The sequence below is a fragment of the Cygnus atratus genome, chromosome 10 (assembly GCF_013377495.2).
Source record: "Cygnus atratus isolate AKBS03 ecotype Queensland, Australia chromosome 10, CAtr_DNAZoo_HiC_assembly, whole genome shotgun sequence".
Classification (NCBI taxonomy): Eukaryota; Metazoa; Chordata; class Aves; order Anseriformes; family Anatidae; genus Cygnus; species Cygnus atratus.
Genome location: NC_066371.1, coordinates 14057768 through 14085424, shown reverse-complemented (window position 1 = coordinate 14085424; position 27657 = coordinate 14057768). Strand labels below are relative to the sequence as shown.

At 49.4% G+C, this 27657-nt stretch overlaps 1 protein-coding gene across 1 annotated transcript in view; it reads right to left on the bottom strand.

The window, feature by feature from the left end:
* The window catches only part of CACNA2D2 (calcium voltage-gated channel auxiliary subunit alpha2delta 2), a 193155-nt gene extending 170194 nt beyond the window's left edge, over positions 1-22961 (bottom strand). Inside the window, exon 1 of the mRNA XM_035546621.2 lies at positions 22829-22961. Within this exon, the coding sequence (XP_035402514.2) occupies positions 22829-22953 (125 nt within the window). The 5' untranslated portion in view covers positions 22954-22961. The remainder of the gene's footprint in view (positions 1-22828) is intronic.
* Between the last annotated feature and the right edge of the window lie 4696 nt (positions 22962-27657).

Below are 27657 nucleotides of genomic sequence, written 5' to 3'. Positions count from 1 at the left end.
GAACCTACACCACCACGTCACACACAAACTGCAGCCCATCTCGACCTGTATCCATCAACACTAACAACTGCTCACATCCCCACAAGTATCGTGTCCAGCCAAGCCTTCAGAGAGGGTTATGGATGCAGGAAGACAGAGGCATCAGCATTATTCCGCTCGCATATGCAAGAGAGACACTGAGTGCTCAACCAGACAGATTTAAAATTAAACTTAGTCAGCAGATTTGTTCAAAAATAACGTTACAACTTATTCCGCCCCCTGCCCCCAAAAAAGTAGCACTATTTTAGGGAAAAGCCACCAGATTTTTTCATTCATGAGAAAGACTGGAACTTGCTTTAACTGTGCAGCCTTACGTTCCCTGGCTCTCAGCCTTACTGACCTGTGGTTTCTCAGAGTCCTGGTAAGCCTTTAGAAGCCACTAACCATAAATAAATGTGTACTACACTGTGAAAAAACATGGGATTTCTGCATAGTTGATGCCAGATTTCTAGAAGCATGGTTATATGACAGCTTTTCAGGTAGTGAGCATTTTTTTTCCAGCTAGCACACCCCTTTACCCACACCACTTGCCGAAGGTTTTGCACGTATCTGACCCATTGCCATATCCCCGTAGCCCAAGCAATGTCCATGACTGGAATTCTTCAGGCCACATCCTGAGTTTGCGTTTTCATCTCACTTGCCATATATTGGGTTGAAAACCGCCTTTGCAAAGAAAATAAATACGTAAACCCCATTATTATTCTGTCGTCGTTGACCTTCTGCCTCTTGTTTCTGTCCCACAGCCGCTGCACTTCAAATTTTACGGAAGAAGACTGTAGCAAGGATGAAGAGGGTAAAGAAATAGATAGCCTATTATGAACATGGAGATTTCGCTTTGAAGCGTGTCTCATATGGAAGCTGTAAGCAATAAGACATGACAGTCATTGCATTCCTGGGCCATTATTGCACGCCTCAGGTGGCATTACAGGGCTCGAGGAGCGGTAACTCCTCAAAACACGCAGCCTGGAGTCCCCTACCGCTCCTGTGAAGTGGCATTTACAATAAAGCACCAAGAAAACAGCTGATGCACGTGCTGGGAAGCCGCTGGCCTGGATGCAGTTCCGCTCATGGGAAGCCACGAGGCCCCCTGCACGAGCCACGTGCTCCATCTCCCCTTTAAACTGACAGGTCTTCCAGGTCCTCAGTACTGAGGAGAAGGTCTCTGAGCTGGAGTCCGTGGCAGGAATGGTGGGCAAGGTGGCCGGGCAGCCCTCCCAACCCATCCCCTCCACAGCAGGGGCCCACACAGCTGATCCATGACCCCATCACATTGTCTGGCTCTGCCTTCAACCAGGCTCTCCAGAGGTCTCCTCCAACCTAGTGCCTCTCCATATGGATAAGCGTGACCGCGCACATTCAGGACATACGCTATTATCTCTTGCATTAAAAAAACTAATAATTGTTTCCTTCCCCTGTATATTTTACAACCTCTTCTGCAACATGTAACAAGGGACAGAAATGATTTCTGGAAACACTACACCATTTATCTCTGTCTCTCCAAAGAAAACTACAAAAATGCTAATTGATTTCATAATTTGCATATTTGATTTTTCCTAAAGACGAGATAAAATGGGCTTTAAAAAAAGGCAGCAGAGCTTCAAAAATACTTACTGCGACAAGCATCGCACAGGAGACACGTCCAGCAGGCAGGAAGCAGTGCATCGCACCCACAGCGCCCACACCTCGCCGTCCCTCACAGAGCCCCTTACTTGTGCTGGGGGTGCCCTGGGTGAGACAAGCAGCTGCGGGGACCCCTGCACGGACCCCTGCATGAGGCTCCGCGATCCCCAAATCATCCCGCTGCCGGTGGGGCAGCACGCGTGGCAGGCCCACAGGTAGGGCCCCTGGAGCAGCTCCTGGCCCCTCACAGGTGCCTCCGGCAGAGGCACAGGGAAAGAGGAATGGGAGGAAAGAAAACAAGGTATGGGCTTGAAGATTTTTTTTTTTTGTATTTTTTTGGAGCAGCCTAAGGAGAGCACTTGCTTGGCTGTGGGCAAGAGAGAATGTTAAAAAAAAGAGTCAATTAATAGGAGACACCATCCTTTTCTCTTGCTGCCTTCCTGGCCCAAAGAAGAGAAAGATTCATACAAACCTGAAAGGACCAGAGGAAAAAACTACCTGCTCAGTAGACATACTGCCCCAAAGCTTCTCCAGTTATACTCAGAGGGTGTTCTGTGCAAGTGTCTACACTTCACGCAGCATGTTCAGCCAAGAATGTTTCACTCTGATTCATACATACACTTTGGTTCAGTGCCCAAATATTGCTATCTAATACAGTTATTAATTACTGTGTTGTCTACTTTTTGCTGTGCAGGAACTTCTTATAATGGGCTTAGCCCTTCAAGATGCTTAATCCTTACCTGTAACAGCACACGTGTCAGCGCACACAGGTGCATGCATGTATGTGCACACTTCCTGCCCCGAGTTTCCTTCATACTTACATACCTAGGCTGTAAAGCCCCCCCAGCAGCTAATATTTACGTGATGAGCAAAAACAAGCTTTATTTGTATTTTTTTATTTTAAGATACAACTTCCAGAGACTACCCACTGCCTACAAAACAACCAAATAAATTACTGACCATGCTTCCAGACATTGTCAAGCCACGCACACTTATTTTATGACTCCTTTTTAATTTAAAGTACATGCACAGGTGTTTCTATAAAGGAGAGGTTGGAAAGACAAGTCCAGCAGGCAAATTTTCTTAAAATTTGTCAAGATGTTATTCACCCTCTGCCATCTGGCCTACCCTGTAATAAGAAAAGATCTTTGATGTTATTATAGGAGGGAAGGAAAGGACAAATTAATATCAAAACTATATCCAAAGGCAGATCTTTAAGAAACACGAAGGGAAAAGACAATAAGAATGTTTTCCACATTCAGCTCTATCACCAAATTACTTTGTTTTCCTCAACTCTAACACGAACCTCTGTGTCTGCTTCTTTGCGCTGTCTGTTGTCTTTCCAATTCTTATAGCAAGGTATGTTTCTAAAACAGTGGCAAACCTCCTACCAGATCCTTCCTGATTCCAGTTTGATGCCCCCTAAAGTACTCCAATATAATAAGAAGGGTAGCTGGGGAGTTTTCTCAGCCTGAAGGATAGACAAAACTGGGCAAAAAGGGAAGGGAAAGCTTCTGTACAGTTGTCGGACTGATTTTTCATCAACAATCTTCGAGCACAAATATTCACGCAGGTACCTGTGACAAAAACAACAGCAACCACCAGCTTGCCACCTATGAGACTTCAGGCAACAGGAAAACCGTTCCTTAAACGGAATTTCTATATTGGGAAGCAGAAGTATTAAACATCTAAGGCCAAACTCCCTCTGGAAACAGAACACATGGCCAGCGTTCAGTCAGACACACATGGGATGGCAGGGCCCTTGGGAATTCTTCTTCCACAGTTAGCTGCACTGGGACACGAAGCACTGTCTAGCCTGTTCTTTAAATCCTCCACTGAAGGTGAGCCCAGGATTTCCAGAGTATCTTATTCCAGTTCCATTCTTCACTTTTTCCATCCTAAATCTCAATTCCCTCTTCCACTTACCCCACCTACAGCAGACAGAAAACAATTTTCTTCTGACAAGCTCCTAAGAACTGCAAAGTCATTGTTCTGTTGCATCCTTTGCCCTTTAATTCTCTCCTCCTCCGAACTCAGTTTTTTTTTTTCCCCCCCAACTTTCCCTCCTTTGCACTGCTTTATAGACCTCATCCTTTTTGTTGCCCAGCTCTGGATTCCCTATGGCTTGTGCCTATCTCCAAAAGCTCAGGCCAAAAACAGAGATCAGGCACTCTGAGAGAAGTCCGGCATGGTGCCGCGTGGGGAGTCACCCATCGCCTCCCCGGTCCTGTTCTGGAAAGTGCTTTACGCTGCAGAATAAACGTGCCCTTCTGCTGCAGCAGCGTTTTGTCGACTCAGTTTGTGATCCGCTATAACTCTCCAGATCTTTTCTGCCACACTGCTACCCAGACAGATATTTTTTAGTCTGTATTTGTACATTGGATTTCTCCTTAAGTGCAGCACTTTGCATTTGTTTTCACTGAATTTCATTTTTGCTGATATCAGGCTCTCCGTTCAATTTTTCTAAATCATTTTGAATTCTGATAATGCCTTCCGAAGTAGATCCAAACCCTCCCAGCTCAGTGTCGCCTGCAAATTTTATAAGCATATCGCCCATTCCATTGCCTAAGTTATTAGGGAAAATATTGGCTAAAACTAGGTCCAAGGCAGATCCCTGCAGGAGCCCACTTGAAATGTCCTCCCAGCAGGAGAGAGAATCACAGCAATCATACTTCGCGAGCTACGTGTCCAATCAAAGTATCTTGAATTTTAAACTTTACAAAAAGCTGGTTTTGAGTACTTGATATGCAAAGAAGCTGTAGGCCAAAGGATAATTTGGTGAATAATTTAAAGCGTAAGAGCAGGATTGAGGAAAATCACAATCTGTTTGTAGATGATTTGCCAAGAGAAAGAGGAAGAAGTCGCTGGATGCGTCAGCTGGCACATGTGCCCTGCAGTGCTGCGTAGGGCCACCACGCAGCCACTGGATCCTTTTGATCCAACACTTGTGCACGTGCCTCTCATCGACACTGCAATAAAAAGAACAAACAGCAACGCAGTGACAGCAAACACCTCCTGCAGCCAGTGAGGCAGACTGCTTTCCCAAGAAGCTCTTTCAGCCACGGACCACCCAGTTCCTCCCACCCGCTCCACGACACAGCCACCCCGTGACGGGCACTCGGGAGGTCAGAGCATCGCACGGCAGCACCTCCGTATCAGGGTCCCCAAGTACGGGAGGTTGTGCACGAATCAGTCTTCACAGTCTCAGGGGATGAATCTGGTCTCAGCACGTTGCCACCGAGTCCTCCTTCTCTAGGAGGAGGCAGAACCGAGCACCCTGACACAGCTGACTGGTTTGCTGTTTTCATTCACGGCAGAGAACAGCCTCAGCAAGAAGTCCTCTGCCGTGCCCGGAGGATACTGCAGCTGCTTCCCAGCAGCATAAGAAATACTCAATTTGGTGGCCTTACAGCAGGAGTAAACTAGCTATTCATGGCTGGAGGTCCAGACCAGCTGCTCTTGCTGCTGTGAGGATAGTCCTGCGAACAGACGCTCCACCGGGTAGTCCAGGTGCTTTGACATTCAGTATGATGGTGGCAGAAGCAGCACCGCCAAGCTCCGGGGCCGTGCCATGAGCAAAGTAAGCCAGAGGCCGTGACTGCCATTGCTGGAGTTGAACTGCTGATACCACCAACGTGCTACCCCAACCAACGGGCAGGTTTCTTTGGAGCCAAAGCAAACCTAAAGTCTTAGTATCCCCGCTTTTTTGAAAGCTATGTTTTCTTGCTCCTATTTTACATCTGAAACCAGATTTCTATCACTTGCCGATGCACATCAGGAGCACCAGAAGCCCATGGGTTCCACCACAGCTGCACTCTCACCGCACAGGATTAGGACTGGGCTCCTGATCTCAAAGCCTGTCACAAATCTGGACTTGAAACACAATGAATTAATAAAGAAGTGAATAGGTGTCAGTTTTATTAAGCATGCTATCTGCATAAATTTCACCCAGTGCAGCCACTTGTCATTTTCAGAACCCCTTGAGACGCCCCCATGGCTGATAACTCTTGCACATTTCTTTGCAACCCATTACACAGATGAAGTTTTATCATTAAAACTTTCTCCTCACCGACTCCCTCCCTGTTTTACAGATGCAATCTGAGTAGAGGCTGAAGAGATCCCAACCCCCACTGCAAAGATAAGGTTACAGAGGGTAGGTCTTAGTAAGGATTTTGCAAGCTGCATGAATTATTAAAGTCCTTTATGATATAATGACAGACATATCAGGTTATTTGTTTATTCCGTGTATAATTCATGACTCTCTTGGGAGCTAGACAGAAGTAGGATAGATCGTTGCATCTTCTTGCTCATTCCAGTAAACCCTCATCACCAGATGGGAGGCTGAACCACCCCACAAGACAAAACAGCCGCACCTAGCAGGATTAGCGCTTTCAGCTGGGGATAGTAGAGCTTTTTGCACAGCCTGGAGATATAGCACAGCTGTCAGCTGAGCACATCAGGGATGGCTGGAACAAAGAAGTCCAGGCGATGCTTCTGTACCGTGCCACCAAAGCACTGTCACCTAAGGCACACGCACACACCTTTGTGAGGAGATGCTACGAGTCATCCCGTGCTCCTCTATCATTGCTCAGCCACAGAACGACTATCTGAGCTGACCCAGGCCCCTCAGGACTCGAGGATACTTTACAACAACCACCTCCTGGCAATGCAGATAAGAAAAGAGTGGAAAAAGCAAAATGGTTGCTCTCGCTTAGGCCATTTGTTTAAAAGAGTCTGGTCAAGCTCCGAAGCTAAGCATGATACAGAAGTGCCATGCCCTGATTGCTGGAAAGGAGCTGTGAGTACACACATTGTAGTCATCCCATTCTCTAGTGTGCTGCTTAAAGGGTGAGGGAGAGACTGTATGCCACAGCGACAATCAGGGAATAAAGGACTGACCACAGCCGCTGCCAAGAGCTTCCCAGAGAGCTTTTACTCACTCGAGGTGCTCCACCCAAAGATGCTGCCAGCAAGAGTCACACTTCTAGGAAGAGCTGCAGCAGAATATAAGTAGGCTGAAAACAGCAAGCTGGGCAACTCTCCCTAGCCACAGGACACTGGAGGACTGCTTTCAGCATCCACCCTTCCCATCAGATTGCAGCTGCTCAGAAGCAGATCAAGCAGGTGATGATTAATCAGATCACTAAAACACAAGCCACATTAGGGAGTCTGAACTACTACTGACTTGCCAGACCTATGCCAGATTTGTCTACAACCTCTCTTCATCAAGCAAAGATACTGTTAGCCTCTGCCCCAAGAACCTCTACTACAAGACAAAAGACAAACTTTCTCTGGGTCTGCCTGGGTGTCACTGTCACTAGATGACTAGCTAGTTAAATCCCCCACCTTAAACAACCCTCTCCCCACCATTCCCCTACCTGAGAGATTCCTGGCTCCAAGAGAGCGCTGTAATCATTGTTATTATAAAGCACTTAGCGATGCTCACTCATTGCATCCCTCACCAGCCAAACACCCAGAACCCTGTTATTTCACATGCAGTCGCCTTCACTTCTAGAAGCTGTTCATTGTACTGCTTCCTTTCAGCGGTGAAAGGAAGAAAGGGGTGGGGGTGGAAAGCATTTAAAAAAATCATAATTTACTGCATTTTATGCCATTACCTCACTACTTTGTGATACACACCTAAAAGCTGTCTGCAGGACCTCCCCGCTTGTAAGGCAGCACCCAGACGTGCTGCGCAGTGGGGATGCTGGAAGCACGAAGCCCAGTTTTGTCCCAGTGCTGCTGCGTCCTTCCAAGCACTACAGCAGCAGGGGGGAACCTGGCAGCTTTCACAGGTCACCTCCTAGCTGGGACAAACGCTCCTCCCTCCATGGGGAAAAGCAAATACAACCTCTCCTTTGTAAAGGCCACAAGTCTATTGAAATTGCAGTTGTGGAAGCACACTGGAATACTCAGAAAGTACTCCCAGGCCTTGCCGTACACGCTTAGGACATTAGTCCACCAGGACCATTTTCCCCATCGCTAGCAGCAGCTAGCTGCTTGTGCCAAAAGGGATGCATCCCCTGTCCTGGAGAGCTCTGTGGATGAGGGGTGCAGCGCTGGAGCACTTTTGGGCACAAGGATGCTGTGCCAAGCACCTTAGGGGTTCCCACCCCAGCAAGAAAACTCTAATCTGAGACAAGCTGTCATCCCTTTCAAAAGGAAAGGGTATCCAGGAAATTCTGCTGGAGCCTAGGCACTGCTGTGTCCCTTTCCTCACCAGATGCCTCAAGCTAATGAACAAGCAGTGCACCCACGACCGAGCTCCAGTGATCATGGTTACTGCCCACGTGCCCTCCCCTCATCGCCGCGGTATCACGCTTACAGCATGGATGATGCAAGAGCCCAAACGTCGCTGTGAGGGGACTGACCAACATCAAACTGTCTAATCCTCCCAATGTGTCTTCCTTTTTTTGGAAGGGGAGAACTGAGCTACAGGGTGAAGCAGTAGTCCCAAAGCCAGACGCTTTCAGCAGCAGAGCCAGAAGTGAAACTCAACCTCCTGACGCTAAGTGTGATGTTTGTGCTTTGACGACGGCCCTCGAGCACCAGAGCTGGCAGCTCGTCTGCCCATCAGCGTTCCAGAGCCTCTCCTCCTGGCCCACATAAACACCAAAACCTAAGACTACGAGATAATTCTCTCTCCTGCTTTATAAGTGAGTATTGACATTAAAACCCAAACCACCCGACATCCCACCACCCTATTGCCCTGGACTCTTTTCTGTAAGAGACAAAGCCCAGTTGTTACTGCGGTCCTCTCGATGGGGCTTACGACATCACCAACCCCTTTCTATTTAGAATAATGACTTCTGCCACACGCCAAGAGATTTGAAATTACCTGTGAAATATATTTCCCTAGGCACAGGCTCAAGAAGCATGTAAATTACCCAGCTTAATGGCCTCGAGAATTTCTGAGACACACACACGGAGCAGGAAACGTTCAGATGGTCTCTCAGGTACCAAGCTAGGGGATGAATGTCCGAGGGGTGGTCAGGAGCCACTGCCCTACAGTTCCTCCAATACCCAGTTCCACCAGTGAGCATTTGCCTCAAGGAGGCAACAAGCACAAGAGATCCAACCTTAAATGAGTGCATCATCAGCACAAAAATGCAATTTTAAGGAGAGCATTTCTTGGGAAAAGTGCCTGACCATAACTCAGATGGGACGGGCAGCCAACACAGGGCTTATGCAGCAGAGGGCACCCATTTAATTCGCAGAAGCCCAGCGCTGCAGCACAAGGAGCACTCTGCAGCAGGCCCTCTCACCCTCCAACTAACTACGGAGAACAGCACCATCCAAGCTTCGATTCCCAGGCATCTGCCAGAGAATACTGTCCTTCAGAAGGAAGCCCTTCTCATCCCCAGGGACAGCTCCCACTACCCCAACACCAAAGAAACAGACAGATGCTCGCTCCCTGGAGTGCAAATCCCCGTGGCCATGTTTCTGTTCTTGTACTTGAACTTGATGTCTTGTTAGTACATTACAGAAGAAACATTTATCCAAAAAAAAAAAAAAAGAAGGGCATGGATTCATTCGGAGGAGCAGAAGAGAAGGAATTACGTGATCTGGGTTCCATTTACTGCTCCACTGCTGACATATTTGAGCCTTCGAAGCCTTAGTTTCATCAGCAAGATGAGCAATAGGGAAATGGAAGTGCTATTGCAAAGTGCACGTAAAGACCATTATCAGGAGTGGAAGACAGACAGGACAAGATGCTCATGCTGTGGTGGGGAGTGGATGGGGGACAACCCCAAGGGCATCAGGACAGAGTTATTGGTCTCCCCAGGGAACAAGCCTAAGGCACACAAGCTTTGCTCCTGATGCTAGCCAAGACTGACGGCTGGTCACCTTTTAATGTGTCATGGATGGAAAGTAGGCCAGAAGAGCAACTGGGGATAAGAGAACGCCTGGAAGATAGGCCTGGCAATGGAAAAAAATGGGACAAATTTGTCTGGTGTAAATCCTCAAAGCAAAGGTGTAAGAGAAGGTCTTTGCTGAGACTCCTCCAAAGGCAGAACCTGCCCTCATTCTCAGCCGAAGCGTCTTGCTAACCCACATGCCAGCAGAAGCCATGGTATCACTAAGATTAACACGGCAACAATTTTAACAAATACCAGTTTCCGAGATAATTTTGTCACTCACAAGCACTGCACCAAAGGCTGAAGCCTGTCTGGACTCCCCAAAGCGACCCGTGCTGCAGGTTACTGACAGCACGGCCCGCTGGGGCTTCACCTGGCAGGCAGCTCGGCTCCGGCCAGCCGCTCGCTCCCCGTCCTGCTGCAGGCTCGGGGGAGAAGCACACAGGTAGAAGTGTGAGAACCTGGGGCCTGAGGTAAGGACAGCCTAATAGGTAGAGCAAGAGCTGTGCACAAGCAGAGCAAAACAAGCTTCCCATCAGCAGGCAGCAGTTCAGCCCCTTCCAGGACAGCATGGCTCATCACACAACAGCTCCTTGGGAAGACAAACGCCAGCACTCTGAGTGCCCTCCCTCCTCCTTTCCCCAGCTTTTCTTGCCGAGCCTGACATCATATGGTATGGAATAGCTCCTTGGTCAGCCTGGGCCAGTTGTCCTGGCTGCGCCCCCTCCGAACTCCTGGAGCCTCCTCGCTGGCAGGGGGGCGTGAGGAGCAGAAACGTCCTTGGCTGCGCAGGCACTGCTCTGCAACAGCTAAACCCTGGTGTTAGTACCACCAATGTTCATCGAAAACCCCAAACATTGCACCGTACCAGCCTCTATGAAGAAAACCTCCATTCCAGCCAAAAGCAGGACAATGTCACTGTCAGTAATGTAAGTACTCAGCTATTCAGAAACTATAAGATCAGTATTAAGCTAATACTAAAATTTCCCCATCCCTGGAAGTGTTTAAGGCCAGGCTGGATGGGGCTTTGAGCAACCTGTCAGGTGGGAGGTGTCCCTGCACACAGCAACCAGGTGGAATTTAATGGGCTTTTAGGTCCCTCACAACCCAAACCATTCAGCAATTCTATGAAACCTGAATACCATAGCAGAAAAAAAAAAGTGAGGAAGGAATGACATTGTAATAAATAGAGTCAAGCCAAATGAGGAAGCAAGATTAGCTTCATGTGGAAAATTAGACAAAAACATATTATACACTTGGAACGTTGGTTGCTTTGATCATGGGATCTGGAGTTTAGCGCAATGCACCTTGCAAACTTCAGAACATTTCAACAAATTGCGGTTCACCCAGCATGGCAAATTGTCTGCTCTGGTGCAGGACGAAACTGCTCTTTCACCACCTTTCCCAGCCAGCCCCTAGAGCAGTGGGCTGTGAACAGGAGCCTTCCACCCGCCATGGAGCGCATTAGGCAGAGGGATTGCAGTTATGCCATGCTGCCCCAACAAAGCACGGCCTCAGGTAACGCCTCAGCTGGAGAATCTCACCTGCAGCTCCTTCAGCTCCCACGCGGGAACACACAGCACGCCTCTGCAAAGGGACAGATACCATCTGCTAAACCTTCCCCTTCTGCAGCTGCCTGGTTTTCTCCAGAAGAAACTTCTCTTACAAGAACCCTCGTCCTACGTTGTGGGATCCAATAATAACTTCAAAATGGTACAAACACAGCAATAAGTAGATGTAACTAAGAATGAAAGTCAAGTATTACACAAGCTACCACTAAAACACTGCAGCATCTTGTTTTGGCAAGTGGCAAACCTGCTCTTCCATCACACAGCTGTGACTCCAGAACACGATGGGGGCTGGCAGCCACTTCCTAATGAGGAGAAGGCCACACACTCAATAGTCACCAAATAAGTGACATTTATTAAGTGGCTCTTATAAAATAAAAAGGGACGCTTTCAGTACACATAATCACATCCACGAACCAGCACTGCTTTCAGTGCAAGGCTCCACTTGGAGCGTCGCAAAGAGACAAAAGGCAGGAGAAGCAGCTCCCACACGCAGAGCATCGGCCTCGGGGCGCAGCCTCCCCTGTGTCTCAGTACCTCCCGGGAAGCGAGGCACAAGCACGGCTGTCAAAGAGGCCCCGTGCGAGAGGGCGCGGGGCTCACAGGGAAGAGGGCATAAGCTGGCTCAGCAGCCATAGGGGCAGAACAAGGCCCTGCAGCAAGATGCGTCTTCCAGCCCCAGCCACACCACCCACCTCATCCTCTCCGTGCCTGGGCACGGGGAAGCGGCGGGACACAGAGGGCGCAGGGCTCAGCTGCAGCACCTCAGGACGTGGAAGGAGCCACATCTCACGCAGAGGGCCCCAGCCCATACAGGCGGTAATAAGAGAGACAGAGACACAGAGCTGGTTCGATTTTTCTCTGAAGACTAGACCAAAACAAATAAACATACCAAGGAACAAGTGACACAGAAGGCTTCAATTTAGCCTGAAGATGACGGGTAAAAAGGCAGTATTGGTGTCAGAAATGCCAACGCATCATTTTTGTTGCCAGGTCAAGCAGGCGGGCATGTGCTAAATGGGGTTATTCAGGAACTGGGACCAAAGCACGAGCAGATAGTAGATGTGTTAGATAAATTTCTTTTCTCCACCTCGCAATAACAATCAAGTCAGAAGCAACCACTACCACCACCACACGTACAAACTAAGAGACAAAGACCTGAAAGCTATCCCCAGCATAATCCCACAGCACTTGGCACGGTTACATCAGGGGATGAGTCTGTCCTGGTATCTCAGAAATGAATGTGATGTTTCTCAGCTTTTAAGCCTACCATAGCTGTAACAGGGTGCAGCATGCAAGACTGACAATGGCAAATTCTTCAGCACCGTAATAAATCCTGCGTCAGGAAGAATGGCTCAATCATGAGCAGTCCCACAGCACACAGCCAAGGAGGTGCAGGAAAACATTCATGGCTGTGCACAGAGAGCACATTTGGGGTTGATGCTCTTTTGGTCTGTGCTCCTGAAAGTGCCGTCATTCTGTAGGAGGCAAAATAATGTCATCAGTTTGGTCACTGATCAACACTTAAGATCTCCCAGCAAACAAAAACAGAATAAATAATAATCAAGAACTGCATGAAGAGAAAATATTGATTTTTTTTCCCCCCATACTCATGTAATCTACCCTTCTCCCCAGAGCAGGCAGTAGGGGAAAGCAGAGTGCCCACAAAGCAGTGACACACGCCTGGCTGGCAGCTCACCATCCTGAAACTCTTTTCAGCTTGCAGGTCTTGAATAATTAAATACTGTTTCTTCCACCCTTTTTCCCCTGCTATATGTGACACAGTGTTGCAGGTTTACTTTTACATGGGCAGCAGGTTTCCCCTGGCCCCTGCAATGGTCCTAGAAGCACATGAGCCCACACATTGCATTTTTTTTTTTCCCTGCCAATCCCAAGAATGAGACATTACAGTGAATGCTCAGAACAGACCTCTAATTTATAAGACTACCTCAGACATGACCAAATGGTACTTCGGCTTCTCCTGGGTCTACTGAGTTTGTTATGGAGCAATAAAAAGATGTTCAACCACTCACAGCCCAGAATCTGACTCAATGTTCAACACTGATAAAGTTGAATATTAGGTGCTTCGCTTGGCTTAAGTCCGTCTCTTTTAGTGTCCGTGTTACAGCTGCCAAAAATTTGACTGAAACCCACTATGTGCTAGCAATGCAAACAGGGCTCTGCATTCACGACCCTCACTGTATCATACTGTTGACAAGTGGCAATACTTGTCTCAATGAAGATACTATTACATAAAATTTAATAGATATGAGAATTCAAATACAAGAATACTTCTGATTCAACAGAAACAAAGTCAGTGAGAGATTTACACATTTTAGGCTGTAAATGGCATATAAAAGGTAGGCTCTGAAAAAATATTTACAAATATGCACCTTGTTTTTGTTTCTTATTTGGAAGATGTACAAAGAAGGCCGGCCTGGCTGACCAGGTATCTTCTACTGGAGCTTAAGTGCAAAAAGAAAAGGTACAGCTGCTGGAAGCAGGGTCAGGCGACGTGGAAGGAATACAGGAACACTGTTCGTGTTTGTAGGGAGAAAATCCGTGTGGCCAAAGCCCAATTAGAGTTGAAACTGGCCAGGTCTGTGGGAGACAATAAAAAGTTGTTTTTTTTTTTTTTTTTTTTTTAAAGATATGTGAACAGAAAAAGGAGGACCAAAGAAAACATAGGTCCGCTACTTGATGGGGAAGGTCACCTCACAGACAAGGACACAGGCAAAGCAGAGACATTTCATGCCTTCTTTGCCTCCGTCTTCAACGCTGATGATGGACTTCAGGACCCATGGTGCCCTGAGCTGGAGGACCATGACAGTGGGAATGATAAACTCCCAACCGACCCTGAACATGTGCGGGATTTGCTGCTCCACCTGGATCCAGACAAGTCCATGTGTCCGAATGGGATTCATCCCAGGGTGCTTAGAGAGCTGGCTCACGTCATTGCGGGACCTCTCTCAATTATTTTTCAATGGTCTTGGGAATCTGGAGAGGTCCCAGTAGATTGCAAGCTGGCAAACGTTGTACCAATTTTCAAGAAGGGCAAGAAAGAAGACCCTGGCAATTACAGGCCTGTCAGTCTCACGTCAGTGCCTGATAAAATTATGGAGAAGATTATCCTTGAAGTTATTGAAGCACACCTGGGGGACAATGCAGTCATTGGTCCCAGCCAACATGGGTTCACGAGGGGTAGGTCCTGTTTAACAAATTTGATTTCCTTTTATAATAAGATCACCCATCTAGTCAATCAAGGAAAACCAGCTGATGTGATCTTTTGGGATTTCAGTAAAGCTTTTGACACAATTTCCCATAGGATCCTACTGGACAAAATGTCCAGCATACAGCTAAACAAAAACATCACACGATGGGTGAGCAATTGGCTGACGGGCAGGGCTCAAAGGTTGTGGTAAATGGGGCCACATCTGGCTGGCGGATGGTCACTAGTGGGGTCCCTCAAGGCTCCATTTTAGGGCCAGTCCTCTTCAATGTTTTTATAAATGATTTGGATGTAGGACTAGAAGGTGTTCTGAGCAAATTTGCTGAGGAAACCAAACTTGGAGTTGTGGACTCTGTTGAGGGTGGAGAGGCCTTGCAGAGAGATCTGGGTGATCACCAACCACATGAAGTTTAACAAAAGCAAGTGCCGGGTCCTGCACCTGGGATGGGGCAACCCTGGCTATACGTACAGACTGGGCGACGAGACGCTGGAGAGCAGCCCCGCAGAGAGGGATCTGGGGGTTGTGGTTGACAGCAAGCTGAATATGAGCCAGCAGTGTGCCCTGGCAGCCAGGAGGGCCAACCGCATCCTGGGGCGCACCAAGCACGGCACCGCCAGTCGGTCGAGGGAAGTGATTGTCCCGCTCTGCTCTGCGCTGTGCGGCCTCACCTCGAGCACTGTGTGCAGTTCTGGGCACCACAGTACAAAAAGGACGTGAAACTGTTGGAGAGTGTCCAGAGGAGGACGACAAAGATGGTGAAGGGCCTAGAGGGGAAGACGTATGAGGGGCGGCTGAGGTCACTGGGCCTGTTCAGCCTGGAGAAGAGGGGGCTGAGGGGAGACCTCATCGTGGTCTACAGCTTCCTCACTAGGGGGAGAGGAGGGGCAGGTGCCGATCTATTCTCTTTAGTCACCAGTGATAGGACCCGAGGGAATGGTGTCAAGCTGAGGCAGGGGAAGTTCAGGCTGGACATCAGGAAGAGGTTCTTCACTGAGAGGGTGGTCGCACACTGGAACAGGCTCCCCAGGGACGCAGTCACTGTACCAAGCCTGTCAGAGTTTAAGAAGCGTTTGGACTGTGCACTTAGTCACATGGTCTAAAATTTTGGGTAGACCTGTGTGGTGCTAGAAGTTGGACTCAATGACACTTATGGGTCCCTTCCAACTTGGGATATTCTATGATTCAAACTTGACTCTAGATGATGGATTCTTCTGGACTGCAGAGTACTAAGCACCCACGGCAGAAGAAACAAGAGTCTGGCAGCTTGCTTCAAGAGGAAAGTAGCAGGACCCAGCCCTGTTACAAGCTGAAAGAGGCTAGTATTTAGAAGGAAAATCATGGTCCTCATTTGTCCATTCAATGGAGATTCAATACTTTCCCAATTCTTTCCACCAATTGAACAGTTTAAGGGTAACTTTGTGCTTGGAAGGCCAAGAACTCTGACTGTTACAGCAGGACCGAGGCCAGCCAGCACCCAGACCCTTACTGCCCTCACTTTCCCTGCTTGGAGAACACAGCCTTCATGTTTCTGGGGCCACAGGTCTTCCCAGTCATCCTCTGGTCCACAGCCTCTGCTTGCAGATGGCCAGCAAACATGGGATCTCAAGAAGCAACCCATCATGCTAGCATCCCAGACTGAGTTTGGGTCACAGAAGCAGCAACTTTCGTCAGGGCAGCTCGAGCAGCAGACGTGGCTGCAACAGCCCCCAGCCTTGCAGGGGCGGCACGCTTGCAAGCCTTTCAGCCACACAGAAAAACTAGGAAATTCTGGTTTGGTTCTTCATTTGGAAGGATTCAGATAAGAAAACCTCACAGAAATGACCACGTGCTTAAAGGAAGCCACCCCTGTGACTAACATTCCCACGGATGGGAAGCTGACTACCTTGCTTGTGAGATTTCCACCTTCTCTGCCCTTGTGCCTGTACTCCCCGCATCCTCCCCTCAACCCTTCCCTAAAGCACTGACACTGCATCAAAGCAAAAACCTGTGTAAAGTATGACCAATTAATTGGCATTTCATTGCTCTGCACACCCCAACGTGAAAACAGCAGCTTCACTCCATCCCTCCACCTGTTTCCTATCCCTTCCTCCACCCCCCACCTCCTGCACCTTCTCAGCAAAGCTCAGGAAGCTGCGGCGAAGAAGCTCATATTACAGGGACTTCATCGCTTTTACAAAATTTACTAGCATGCTGTGAAGCCTCATAAATAATTCAAGATAGACAACCTTCGTCAGGTAAATGAACGTGCCTTTTGTAATCCATCCCTCAGTCTATCTCAGTGATACGCATACCGACTGTAGGGACAGTTGATGACGCCTCGGGAATTCCCAAAGTATCAGTGCAGGACAGGGCAGCAGACCAGCTTCTGGCACCAGCAGCACCCAAGAAAATCCGAAGTCTGCCCAGTGGCTTCAGCAGATTCGTAACAGACACCCCCGCCACAAGAGCAGCTCCAGCCTAGTGCATGGAAAGCAGCTCCACTCCCACCCCCAATGAGCAGAGATAGACCATGGCAGGGGGCAGGAGGCTCCTCCATTGTAAAGATCTCTTCTCTGCAAGAAGTTCAGGAACTTCGACACAAATCAGAGCCAAAAGTGCATTGCATCCCATCCTTCTTGGGTTTAGCTCCACGTGTGCCGTTGGTGTTACTGCACAAAAGCACTTGACTCATTAGAGATACGCAAACTCAACTTCTGCTTTGGCAACTGTGCCCAAGGCTTTATCATCATCAGAGCTATTGCTCTAAATGGCTTATATCCCTGCTCATCCCAATCTGATCGCTAGCTGTGCTTACTTCCTCTGGCGCTCTCAGCCTCACCTGGAAGCGCAGGGACGAGGCGTGCTGCTTTTGCCTCCGCACCTGGCTGGCACGTGGCTCCTGAGCAGGCTGCGTGCTTGCCTCACGGCAGGCAAGAATAATGGCTTTGCAGAGTTAAAGAATAGATACGGAAGCCACAGCCCGTGGAATCTTTGTCTGGCCTGACTTCCATACAGATCCTCATGTTTCCTGCCCTGCGGCCCTTTCACCCACCACAAGCTGATCTGGCTGAACAGACCAACTGCTCACACATCGGCCAATGTGAGAAACTCTTTGCTTTACAGCTGAAGAACTAATCCTTCGCTCTGGGTAAACACCTTTTATTCTTTATGATATTTATGACCAAAAGATAACAGACTGAATTTAGATTTGCGGGACTACTGCATGCGGATTTTCTCATAACTTTCATTCTCCGAAACATCAGATGATTCAGCCTAAAGAAAACCATGCCAATAGCTTGTTGATACAAAGCAACTCTCCAGTAACAACAGTTTGTACAACCCCACTCCTAATGCAATGCAGCAATAACAAACTTGAGGATGAAGGCTAGATTACAGGGACAGTTCTGAAAAAGTACTACCAGCACCCCAGACAGGAAAAAATAATTCTGCTAACAAAACACATTTTGCTTTCGAGAGGCTCCTGGAAAAGTAAATATCGAAACGTTCAGATACTGTTCTTTCTTGCTGAATATTTCACTCAAGTATTTCGCTTGGTAATGACTTTTATTTCATCCACTTGAATATTTCATCGGTGGAAAAAAAAAGTCTAAATTCTACGGTTTGTGCACACGGACAATGTTACGGCGTGCAGATGCCCCAGCACTTAAGCCCTCAAGAGCCTTTCTGATGGCTTCTGAAGCAAAACACCAGGGGGGTTGTTCAAGGATAAACTCAGGTTTCCATTTAGCCTCTACATAACCACCTTCAGCTTTCAAGGGGCTGTTGCACACACACACCACAGGCACAGCTTCTTTACAACGAAGCTTCTGAACTATGCCTGCCAAGCACTATGCATCAGCCCATTTCTACCCTCAGGTCTACATGCAGGAGCCTTATTGATTTCAGTAGGAACCCACATGCTCTCCTAAGAATTTATATCAACGATTTTTCAATGTGTACACTGGGTTGAAAAACTCAAATTCCTGAGGCCACAATCTCGAAGGGGATTCCTGCAGGCAGGGTGCAGGGCTGAGGTGTCACAAGGCCAGGAAGAGCGTTGTTGTGCCCAGCTCTGTGCGATGCTCACCTGTGCTGATGGAGCAGGCTTCCTGCCATGCTGCCCTGGAGAAGTTATTGTGCTGAGGAAAGGACAGGAAGGAAGAAAGCATGGGACAACCTTGAGAATGTCTGAAGTAAGTTGTTAGGCCCTGTTAGCCAGTTATCTCAAGGAATAAGCTTAATAATCGAGCCAGGCTGGTGACAGTGTGCACGTTATGTTGTGCCATAGCTGCCCACTTCTCCTCCAGGAAGCTGTCCCTATTTCCTTCCTTACGCCCAAAAGGGAATTCATATACAGCTGTTCCCAATATGAGCCCTGAGTAGGAAGCATTCAGAATTGGTAACAGGAGGGGAGAGAAAATGTTTATAATGCCAAAAAAAAATTGCAAATTACTTCAAAAGCAGCACACGGCCCTCTCCCAGCTGCCGCCCAGTTCTCTCTGGGCAGCTCTTGGTGCCTCCGAGCACCCCAAAGCAGCCTCCACCACCGAGGCACGGCCTGCAGCGGGTGGCTGCACCTCCACAGAGGCCACCCGGCCCTCAGAGAAGGAGCGAGGCTGTCTGTCTGTCAGTCAGTCCCACGGGCAGGCCACCCTCCCTGGGAGTTGTCTCTCTGCTCAGCCAAGTGGAGCTGAAGACAAGCAGGGCCATCTCCCCACTTCCTCTCCACTCCTTTCCAGACAAGTTCCCTTCCCAAGCATCAAAACCATAATTGGAAGAGATTTTCTGGCTGCACAGCAGGCGGGCAGCAGAACAAGAGACGGGGCTCCCCCTACACAGCATCCTGCAAACCCTGAAACATCCAGTCCTAATAGAGTTATTTATTTCAAGCCCTGCTAGCCCAGATGTGCCACCACTACCAGCATCATTAACCTCATTTGGGGTGAAGTGGCGAGCACAAATCAAAGCCTGCTGAAAGGAAGCGATTAATTTGGTAGAGGCAACCTCAAGCTCACCCTCCAGTGGTGACGGGCGCCCATCAGGCCTTACAGATCTCAGCAGCAGCCTCTGTGGCTCCGCATCTGGCAAGAGCACTAGTACCACTTCGAGCTCGCTGCCCAGAACTACTGTCCGCATCTGACAAGCCCTAACCTCATGCTGGAGGGGCAGGACTGGATACTAGTCCCCAGGGCAAGGCTTCGCCCCGCAGACACCCCATTCTCCTCGTGCCGAGCAGCCAGAGATGTGGCACCAAAGCCAGGCCTCGCCAGTGAGCACGCAGCAATTCTGCGCACACCTGCTTCCTCAGGAGAGGCAAATGGCTCACCACCCTATAGCAGACGGTGATTTTCTTTCAAGTCCAAGTGACAAAAAGCCTTTCTGCAAAGTGACGAGTGGGTCATTCCCTCCCCAGGCAGCAACTGCATTCTCTGCCACTTGCTAATATGAGGAGACGGCAATACAGGTGCATGACTCCCCCAGTTGACCAGGCTTTCGGTCTCCTAACACCAAACCTCTCAAATTCGAGCAGAGGTTGTCGCTGTGCTGCCACGAGAATCCCTTCGTGTAGTATTTACAAGAAAAATTAACAGCAACCAACAGCTTTTCTTTCCACAGCCACTAATCCCATTGACCACACAAATGTGTATTCTCCTACGTGACCATTCCTAAAAAGAGCCTCGTCAGTCACTGGACATCACCTAACATGCCCGCCCAAGTGGTTTTGTTCCAATCTGGGATTTTGCTTTTTTAAATCTCAATGAGAAATTCCCCTTCAGACAACTGGCTGAGCCGAGCCTTCCTTAGCTCGGCATAAGATGATTAAAACCATGCTACCCAGGAGGAGATAATGTGGAACACCAGCGATTTATCGAGGACAAAACCAAGAATCAACACACAGAAATCACTGACAACAATTAATACAAATGTGGCAAAGCAAAAAAAAAAAAAAAGTCCGTTAACCCCGCAGCTCACCCCCTAGCAAGGTACCCTAATCATTCATTCAGTCTGATGCAGGTCAGAGCAAACTGGCTCAGGCGCTGCTTAAAAAAGCAGCCTCATTTTTGAGAGCCCTACAGTAAAACATGACTGAAGTGATTCACATAGAAAAACTCCAAAGACAAACAAGGTTTCTAATCAACGCTCTGTCATTTGCTGTTGTTGCAAGAGTGCATTGTCTAAAGAAGAAGAAAATGGGCTTGTAACTGGAAGATTTTAGCAGCCTATTTCACCAGCACAACTCGGCTTCTGACCGAAAAACCTTTCAAAAATGACTTAAGCTGTATCCAACACTTTTAAAAATAAGTGCATAGAAAGGGAACTACTCAGAGGGGAACAGTCTATTACAGAGTGTTATCTGAGCGCTGGTGCCAGCTACCATTGCACTTCTTTCTCCCATTAAATATTTCTTTCCCGAGAAACAATCACTGAAGCCCTAGGGCACAGCGCGCAAGGCATTTCAGCCCACATGTTACAGGCATTAACCTACTGCCCAGCAATTGTGCATCATCATCAAATATCCATTCGTGACTCTTCTTTTTTCTGGGTTCACAAAGCAGGTCACAAGGAGAATAAAGCAAGCAAGCAGACACCAGGTCAAGCTGAGGTCTCACGCCCCTTCTGTGCCTCTTCTCCGCATGCAGTCCGTCAGCATCGCTTCCCACCAAAGGTGCATGCAAAATTCGTGGCCTTTTTAGGACCATTCCTTCCCGTTTGCAAGAAGCTACCAACAGTACATCTTCACTTGGTGAAGATGTTTGGTTTTCACGCATCTCGCCTCTCTTAGTACAGGACCAGGCCTGTTTGGACAGCACCACTGATACCAGAGAGCACAACATCTTTTCCTAGTAAGCCCCACCAAATTATCTGAAATAAAACTGCTTTGGCTATAAAGCTGGCACAGTTTATTAGAACAATACAGATGATAATCAGTCTGGGTGAGGGGAAGGCCAATGCATTATTTACAAATTACATGTCTCCTAAGGACGTCTCTCCTGGCACATGAACCTTCTTTAAAAAACTTTCTGCAGTTAGAAAAAAAACACGTTTCTGCTTTGTAAACTGGTACCCAGAAGAGATTTATTCCGCAATATGATTCTGCGCTCAGAATTCAAGAGGAAAAAGCAACAGCTTACAACCCCTGAGAAAGCTGCTGAAATATTAAAAGCATCCCACCAACTTCATCTGTGTTTCATCACACACATAATCCCTTCTACTTCTATTGGAATTCTCTTAGAAGTAAGGATTATTCGTATGAGAGACACTGGATCAGGCGGTAAGGCTGTGGTACTTGGCAGAGCTCTGGCACGTCCCCTTCCCTTCTCTCCCCCTGTAGGTAGACATTTCTCAGGGTCTTATTCTGAAGAATTTCTGTATTTACCTGACAACAAGAAAAGGAACCCCATCAGCTCTCAAAGGTCAAAGATATTTAGAAATATGGATATGAGACCCAAAAGAATTCAGAAAGAATCCGATCGAAGGGGAGTTATTTCTGAAGAAAGGAGCGCCAACAACCATGCCTTCCGTGAAGACAGATACTAACACGGTAAGCTACAGCCCTCCCGAATAAACCACGCCGTTTCTTCTGCTGATAAGCCTTCTTTTCAGAAGGCCTCAATACATGCCTGTAGAAACGTACTTTGCGACGAAAGATGTTCATCTAAAAGGCTCTGGAAAATACTTTTCATGACATACGCACATATAACATTTTTATTCTCAAGCAAATCAAAACTGACAAGAAAATTGTGACAAAAAGCAGCGACTATCCACCGGGTATTCGTATTCCAGCACGAAGTTAAGGACGACACCGCTATTATTAACTCCATGTCATTGAAATCTTTCTCCACCTTCAGAAACGCAGCCTGTAAGGACACAGTGTCAGCCTTCACTCGGAATCGGCTGCGCGGTTTGTCTACCCCCCCCCCCCCACAACCCCAGTTTTGGGTCAACAAACAGCATTTCGTAACGGGGCTGACAGCCCCTCGAAACACACCTCGGCGAGATCCCGCCCGGACGCGCGGATGGGGCACAGGGCTCCGGGCTTAGCGCCGGGTGCGAGACGGCCGAGCGCGGCGGCGAACGCTCCCAGGCGCCGACTTCCAAAAGGCTCCTTTTCTCCCCAAAGCTATTTATAGCCTTCCCGCAGCGGCTCCCAGCCCGCCGCCCCTCGCCCCGGCGGCCGCCTCCCCGCCGGCCGATCCCCGCGGCGGCGAGGGGCAGGGGCTGCGGCTCCGGCCGGGGCACCGCGCGGCCGCTCCGCGGCTCTCCCGGCCGGGACTCCGCCGGACTGCCAACGGCCTGAGGCCGGCGGCCGGCTCCCCCCCCGCACACACACACACACACACACACGCCCCGCGCCGCAACAGCGGCCCGGCGGGGAAGTTTGCGCTCCCCGGCAACTTTGGGAGCCCGGGGCCGAGCCGAGCCGGGCAGCGCCGAGCCGGTCCCGCAGCGGGGCGGCCCCGCTCCCCGGCGGCAGGGCCCCGGGGCGGCCCCCGCGCGGCTCCGGGCCGGGGGTCCCGGGGGCGGCACTTACGTGTGCTGCTGCGGGAAGCTGTAGCCGTGCGCGGCGGGGGCGGCGAGGAGCAGCAGCAGGGCCAGGTGGCCGCAGAGCGCCGGGGCGCCGGGCGCCGCGCTGCCGGTCGGAGCCGCCATCGCCATGTTGCCATGAAAAGCGCGGCGGGGAAGGGGAAGGGGCAGAGGCGGCCCCGCGGGGCGGCTCCCCCCGCCGCCGCCACCCGTGCGGCGAGCGCGGCAGTGCTCGGGGGGGGGGGGGGGCGGGGGGGGGGAAGGAGGAGGAGGAGGAGGAGGAAAGAGGAGGAGGAGGAGGAGGGACGGGGGGGGGAGGAGGAGGGGAGGGAGGGACGGAGGCGGGCACCGACCGGCGGCCGCTCGCCCGCTGCCTCTCGGCGGCGGCCGGCACTGAGCGCCCGCGCCCCGCTACTTTCCCTCAAATAGGCGGGCGGCCCGGCTCGGCACGGCACTGCCCCGCCGCCGCCCCGCCCCGCTCCGGCCCCGCCGCCAGAGCGCCTGCGCCGCGTCCCCCCCGAACCCCCCCCCCCCTCCGGGCCCTCCCTCAAGCCCCGGGCACGATCCCGCAGTCCCCGGGCCGCCGCCGGTACCGGGATCCCCGGCCGGGCCCGTGTGGGACGGGGCCCCGCTCCGCCGGGGGCAGCCCCCGGGGGCCGGGAGGCCGGAGCCCGGGCTCTGCTGGCGGCGGGCGGCGGGCTGCCTCCAGGTCGGCGAAGCCCGAGGCTGCTCGGCCTCGCCGGGGCTGGGTGGTGCCCCGAAGGCTGCCGCCCCGAAGGCCGCTCGGTCCTGCGTGGCTGCGGGACCCCCAGCCCAGCAGATTGTGTCCCGGCAGGCGTTCAGAAGCCTTCGGGTTTGGGAAGGGGGCAGCATCCTGATGGGGAGAAGTTGCCTCTCTGAAGGGCTCCGTGCCCTGGTTTAACTTCTGCTGGTGGATGGGATTGCCTCCATGCCTTCTCTCAGAGGGGCAAAAGAAACGTTTTGCAGTGATAGACACAGGCTCGGCTTCCCGGTATCCGGGGAGCACCAGGAGTGCTGCCGAAACACATGTGGCCACATCCAGACATGCTATAAATGCCATGCAGCGAGCAGCGCCAGTACAAAAATGGAAACGGGGAGGACCTGATGCAATGACTCCAGCTCGAGCTGGTTCACAGAGCCAATTCTTTTTTAATAAGGTAGAGAAACACTATCGTTTTCCCAAGTTGTGTTGGAAGCCGACAGTAAAACCCACGCTTGAATCCAGAAAATTGAACTTCCAAAAAGTCAGATGCTGACCTGACGTGTTCAACACAGAGATGGATGCGCACAGTAACTTAATGCTTCAATAAAATATTAGCAAATGCTTTGGTATTCCCTCTCCAGCTCCTGCACCGTGTGCAGGCTATGGCTATTTTTTGCACACCCTTCAGGACATGGCATGTTTTTGCATCCTATATTTCTACTGCAACAGCCACATGTAGCTGAAACATGGTTTGTATGCGTCATTACAGTTGAAATCACAGTTACCAAAATGTCCAATATACAACCTCCGAGTGTTTCAGCAGTGGTAGGTAGGTGATCTCTAGTGTATACATGGGAAACAGAGCAACAATATGGTAAACAGTTTGTCCATTGCTGACAGAGTTAGCAGCAGTGAGTAAATGCTCTTCATCATGCAGAATTTGGATTTCCAAACTTTTGAAAAATAAATTCTGTTGTCTGTCACACTGGTATTTTCTTTCCCAGATGACCTGAGTTACTATCTGTCCAAAAGATAAAATATAATTCACGGTATGGGCCCACAGGGTCCAGATTTCAGGTTCCTGTTCTAACAGGATACCCAAGGTCTACGAGGCAGCACAGCAATTGCCAGACCACCCTTTATAAAATGGGATTCTCTGCACAATGCAATCTGATCCTTTGTCCTGCAGGAAAAGCCCAGGGACACAGCTTGTATTGCCATGGTTATCAGCTGCTTTTCCAAATGCCTGCCATTCGGCAGTTGGCTGCTGTATGACTGCAAATGCATCGCATGTACGCAGCAGCCCCGGTGCTGGGTGCTCCAGCCTGCTGTGCTTAAACAGCATGTGTACAGAGCAACTCTCGATCACAGGCACAGTAATCCGGCACATTCTGAACTGCGTGGGTGATTTATTTCTCTGGGATGTGGCTCTCCAAAATCCTCACAATTGTTTTGTTGTAATCCAGATATCAGTATCCTTCAGAGCAAAATCTGACCTTGCAGTCTTACAGTAGGAACAGACCTCTAGATGACAAGTATTTACTTTCAAACGTTGCTGCATGGGGTTATTAACAGGAAAGCCTCACCTGAAATGTCCCTTAAAACAAAACAAAACAAAACAAAAACAGTCCTGCACTGCTGAGATGGACATTTTGTTTTAGTTTTCTTGCAATTGTTTTTTGCTGTTATTTTGAATGCTTTTTATTACGTTGTACTTGTTGCTGTGATCTCTGCAGTCCATACCCAGGTAGGCTGGGTAGTAGCAAGCTGCCTGGAAACAGTCCTAAATGTAAAGGGGCAATGATGGAGTTAGCCAGGACACAGCAGGAAGAGGTGTTGGTTTACACCTGCATGCGGCTGCATTAACCCTGTCACCTCACAACCACAGCCCATTTCTCAGGGCACAAATGTGTATGAATATATCAGGGGGCTCCTTTTACTACCACCTGGAAAAATGCTGTAAGTTTGTTTTCCAAGCTGTGCACCCAAGAGAGGAACATCCAGGACCTGCATAGAACTCTACATATTATAAATACCTTATGCCAACAACCTTCAAAATCAACACTGCCCTAGAACGGAGGGAGCAGAACAGTGGAGTTATCTTCCGCCCTGTAGTGAATGACAGGAAAAAAAGCCTTGCTACATTATCCTTCACATTTTCTGCAGCTTGTGCTGCTATGCTGCAGCTTCTTTGAAGCCCTGTCCAAGCTGCAGCCCCAAGGAACACCGAGGCACGCAAACCGGGCCTGCAGCTGCCACGTGGGCTTCATTCGCCCTGACCCATCACCTCTGGAGCTGGTTTTAAGCCAGTGTAGGCTCTCAGAGCAAATGTGAATCAGCCTAAAGTTGCAATGAAAGCACTGTAATCTGTACAGGATCCTGCAAAATTCAGTGTGATACCTGAAATGCTGACAGAAGTTGCAGAAAAACAGGCAGCACCACTGCCGTTCTCCCACGTCTTTTAGTGGAGAAGCCAGGTAGGTGGAGGCTGTCTAAGTTGTTCTTATGGCTGATTTATTTGCAAATGCAGGTGAATGCTAGAGAGATGTGAGTTTAACTCTACCCTGACTGATTCTTTCACAGGAAAAATGTGAGTCTTTGCAGTCAGTAACCGCTGCATGGGCACGTTTCTTTCCTTACTCTTTCAGGTAAACCAAGTGTGGAGAGGCCCCGGACCTCCCCTGGCTGCGCTTTCATGCAGGACCTGTGTGAGAAGGGAGAGTCATCCACACCGTCCTCACAAAGCACATCCCCTTTGTGCAGAGTGAATGAGAGGAATGAGGCAGCAAGCAGGTAGCTATTCATTTCCCCCCCTCAGTAATTTACAGTGAAATGATGCCACTTGTGTACTTCTGGTGGGCACCTGCAGGGCAGATGACAGCATGCCTCGGGGTAGCACAGTCCTGCGCAGGACCCTCCCATGAAGGTGATTCAGTGTCCCGGCACACAGGCTTCAATTTCAGGCAGTTTGGCACAAGCACCCAGCTTGGTACATTGAAGGTAGTCGAGCAGACAACTATATCAGCTGAAACCTGAAGCATTTTAATGGAGTTAGCCCAGGTCCACACTTGTGTAACTGCCAGCACAGTTCTGCCCACCATGGCAAACGTGTGCCTGTACCTACATTCCTGGCAAATCAGCTGCTGAGTGAGAGGCTGGAAAATGTTGGTTGACATACCATTAAAGGGAGACAAATAACAGAAATGGGTAATTAAGAGTGAGCAACAGATAATAGCCAATACACATCCTGACTTTAGAGGTTTATTCTCATTCAGGGTTCTTGAACCTGAACTACTCAGCTAATGCATGGGTTTGCATGGTGCCAGATATTAGTGTTTCAGAAAGAGGAGAAAAGAAGGCACTTAATGTTGATAAAAACATAAGTAACTGTTGCCCTTACCACAAGACATGGAAATACACATTGACGAAAGGAAACAGCATCCTAGGGGGTTGTAGAGTTTCTGAGCAGAAACGAGTAAGAATCTGCAAGTAAAAGCAAAGAGGAGTTCTGAGGATACCACCACGGATGGAAAAGAAACAGTATGGGGATAAGAGAAAAGCTATTCCAGCTGGGACAGCTGAAGACCGTGTTTTCCTCCAGCTTTTATCCGTACCTGTGATCAAGGTGCAGATGTGGTGTGGAAAAAAATAGGGGAGCATTCGGTCGGTCATTTCAGTTCAAACCCAAGTCATCTGCCACTGAATCATTTATCTTTGGGATCCAAACAACATTTCTGCACGATGTGAGGGAGAAACAGCTGAGGTCAGCACTAGATCGAGTCACACAGCATTGCACTCAGTTACCTACTGTAGTCATGCCTCACTGTTGCTTTAATTTAAAACACAGTTACTTCACAACAGTAATCAGCACTTGTTTTAGAGCTCAGTACAGGAGACACTCAACCTCGACCCATATCTAACATGCAGATGGTATTTTTTTCGGTTAGTTAGACAATGATTAAGGATTGCCGTCTTGTTAAGTGCTTCTACTGTGCGCAGCGCAGTGACTAACATTGTTCCCCCAGCACTTGGCAGTTGTAAATATATATATGCTGTAGAGGAAATCTTGGTATTCGCATACTATAGGTGAGCAGCCCAGAACCAGAGGAGCA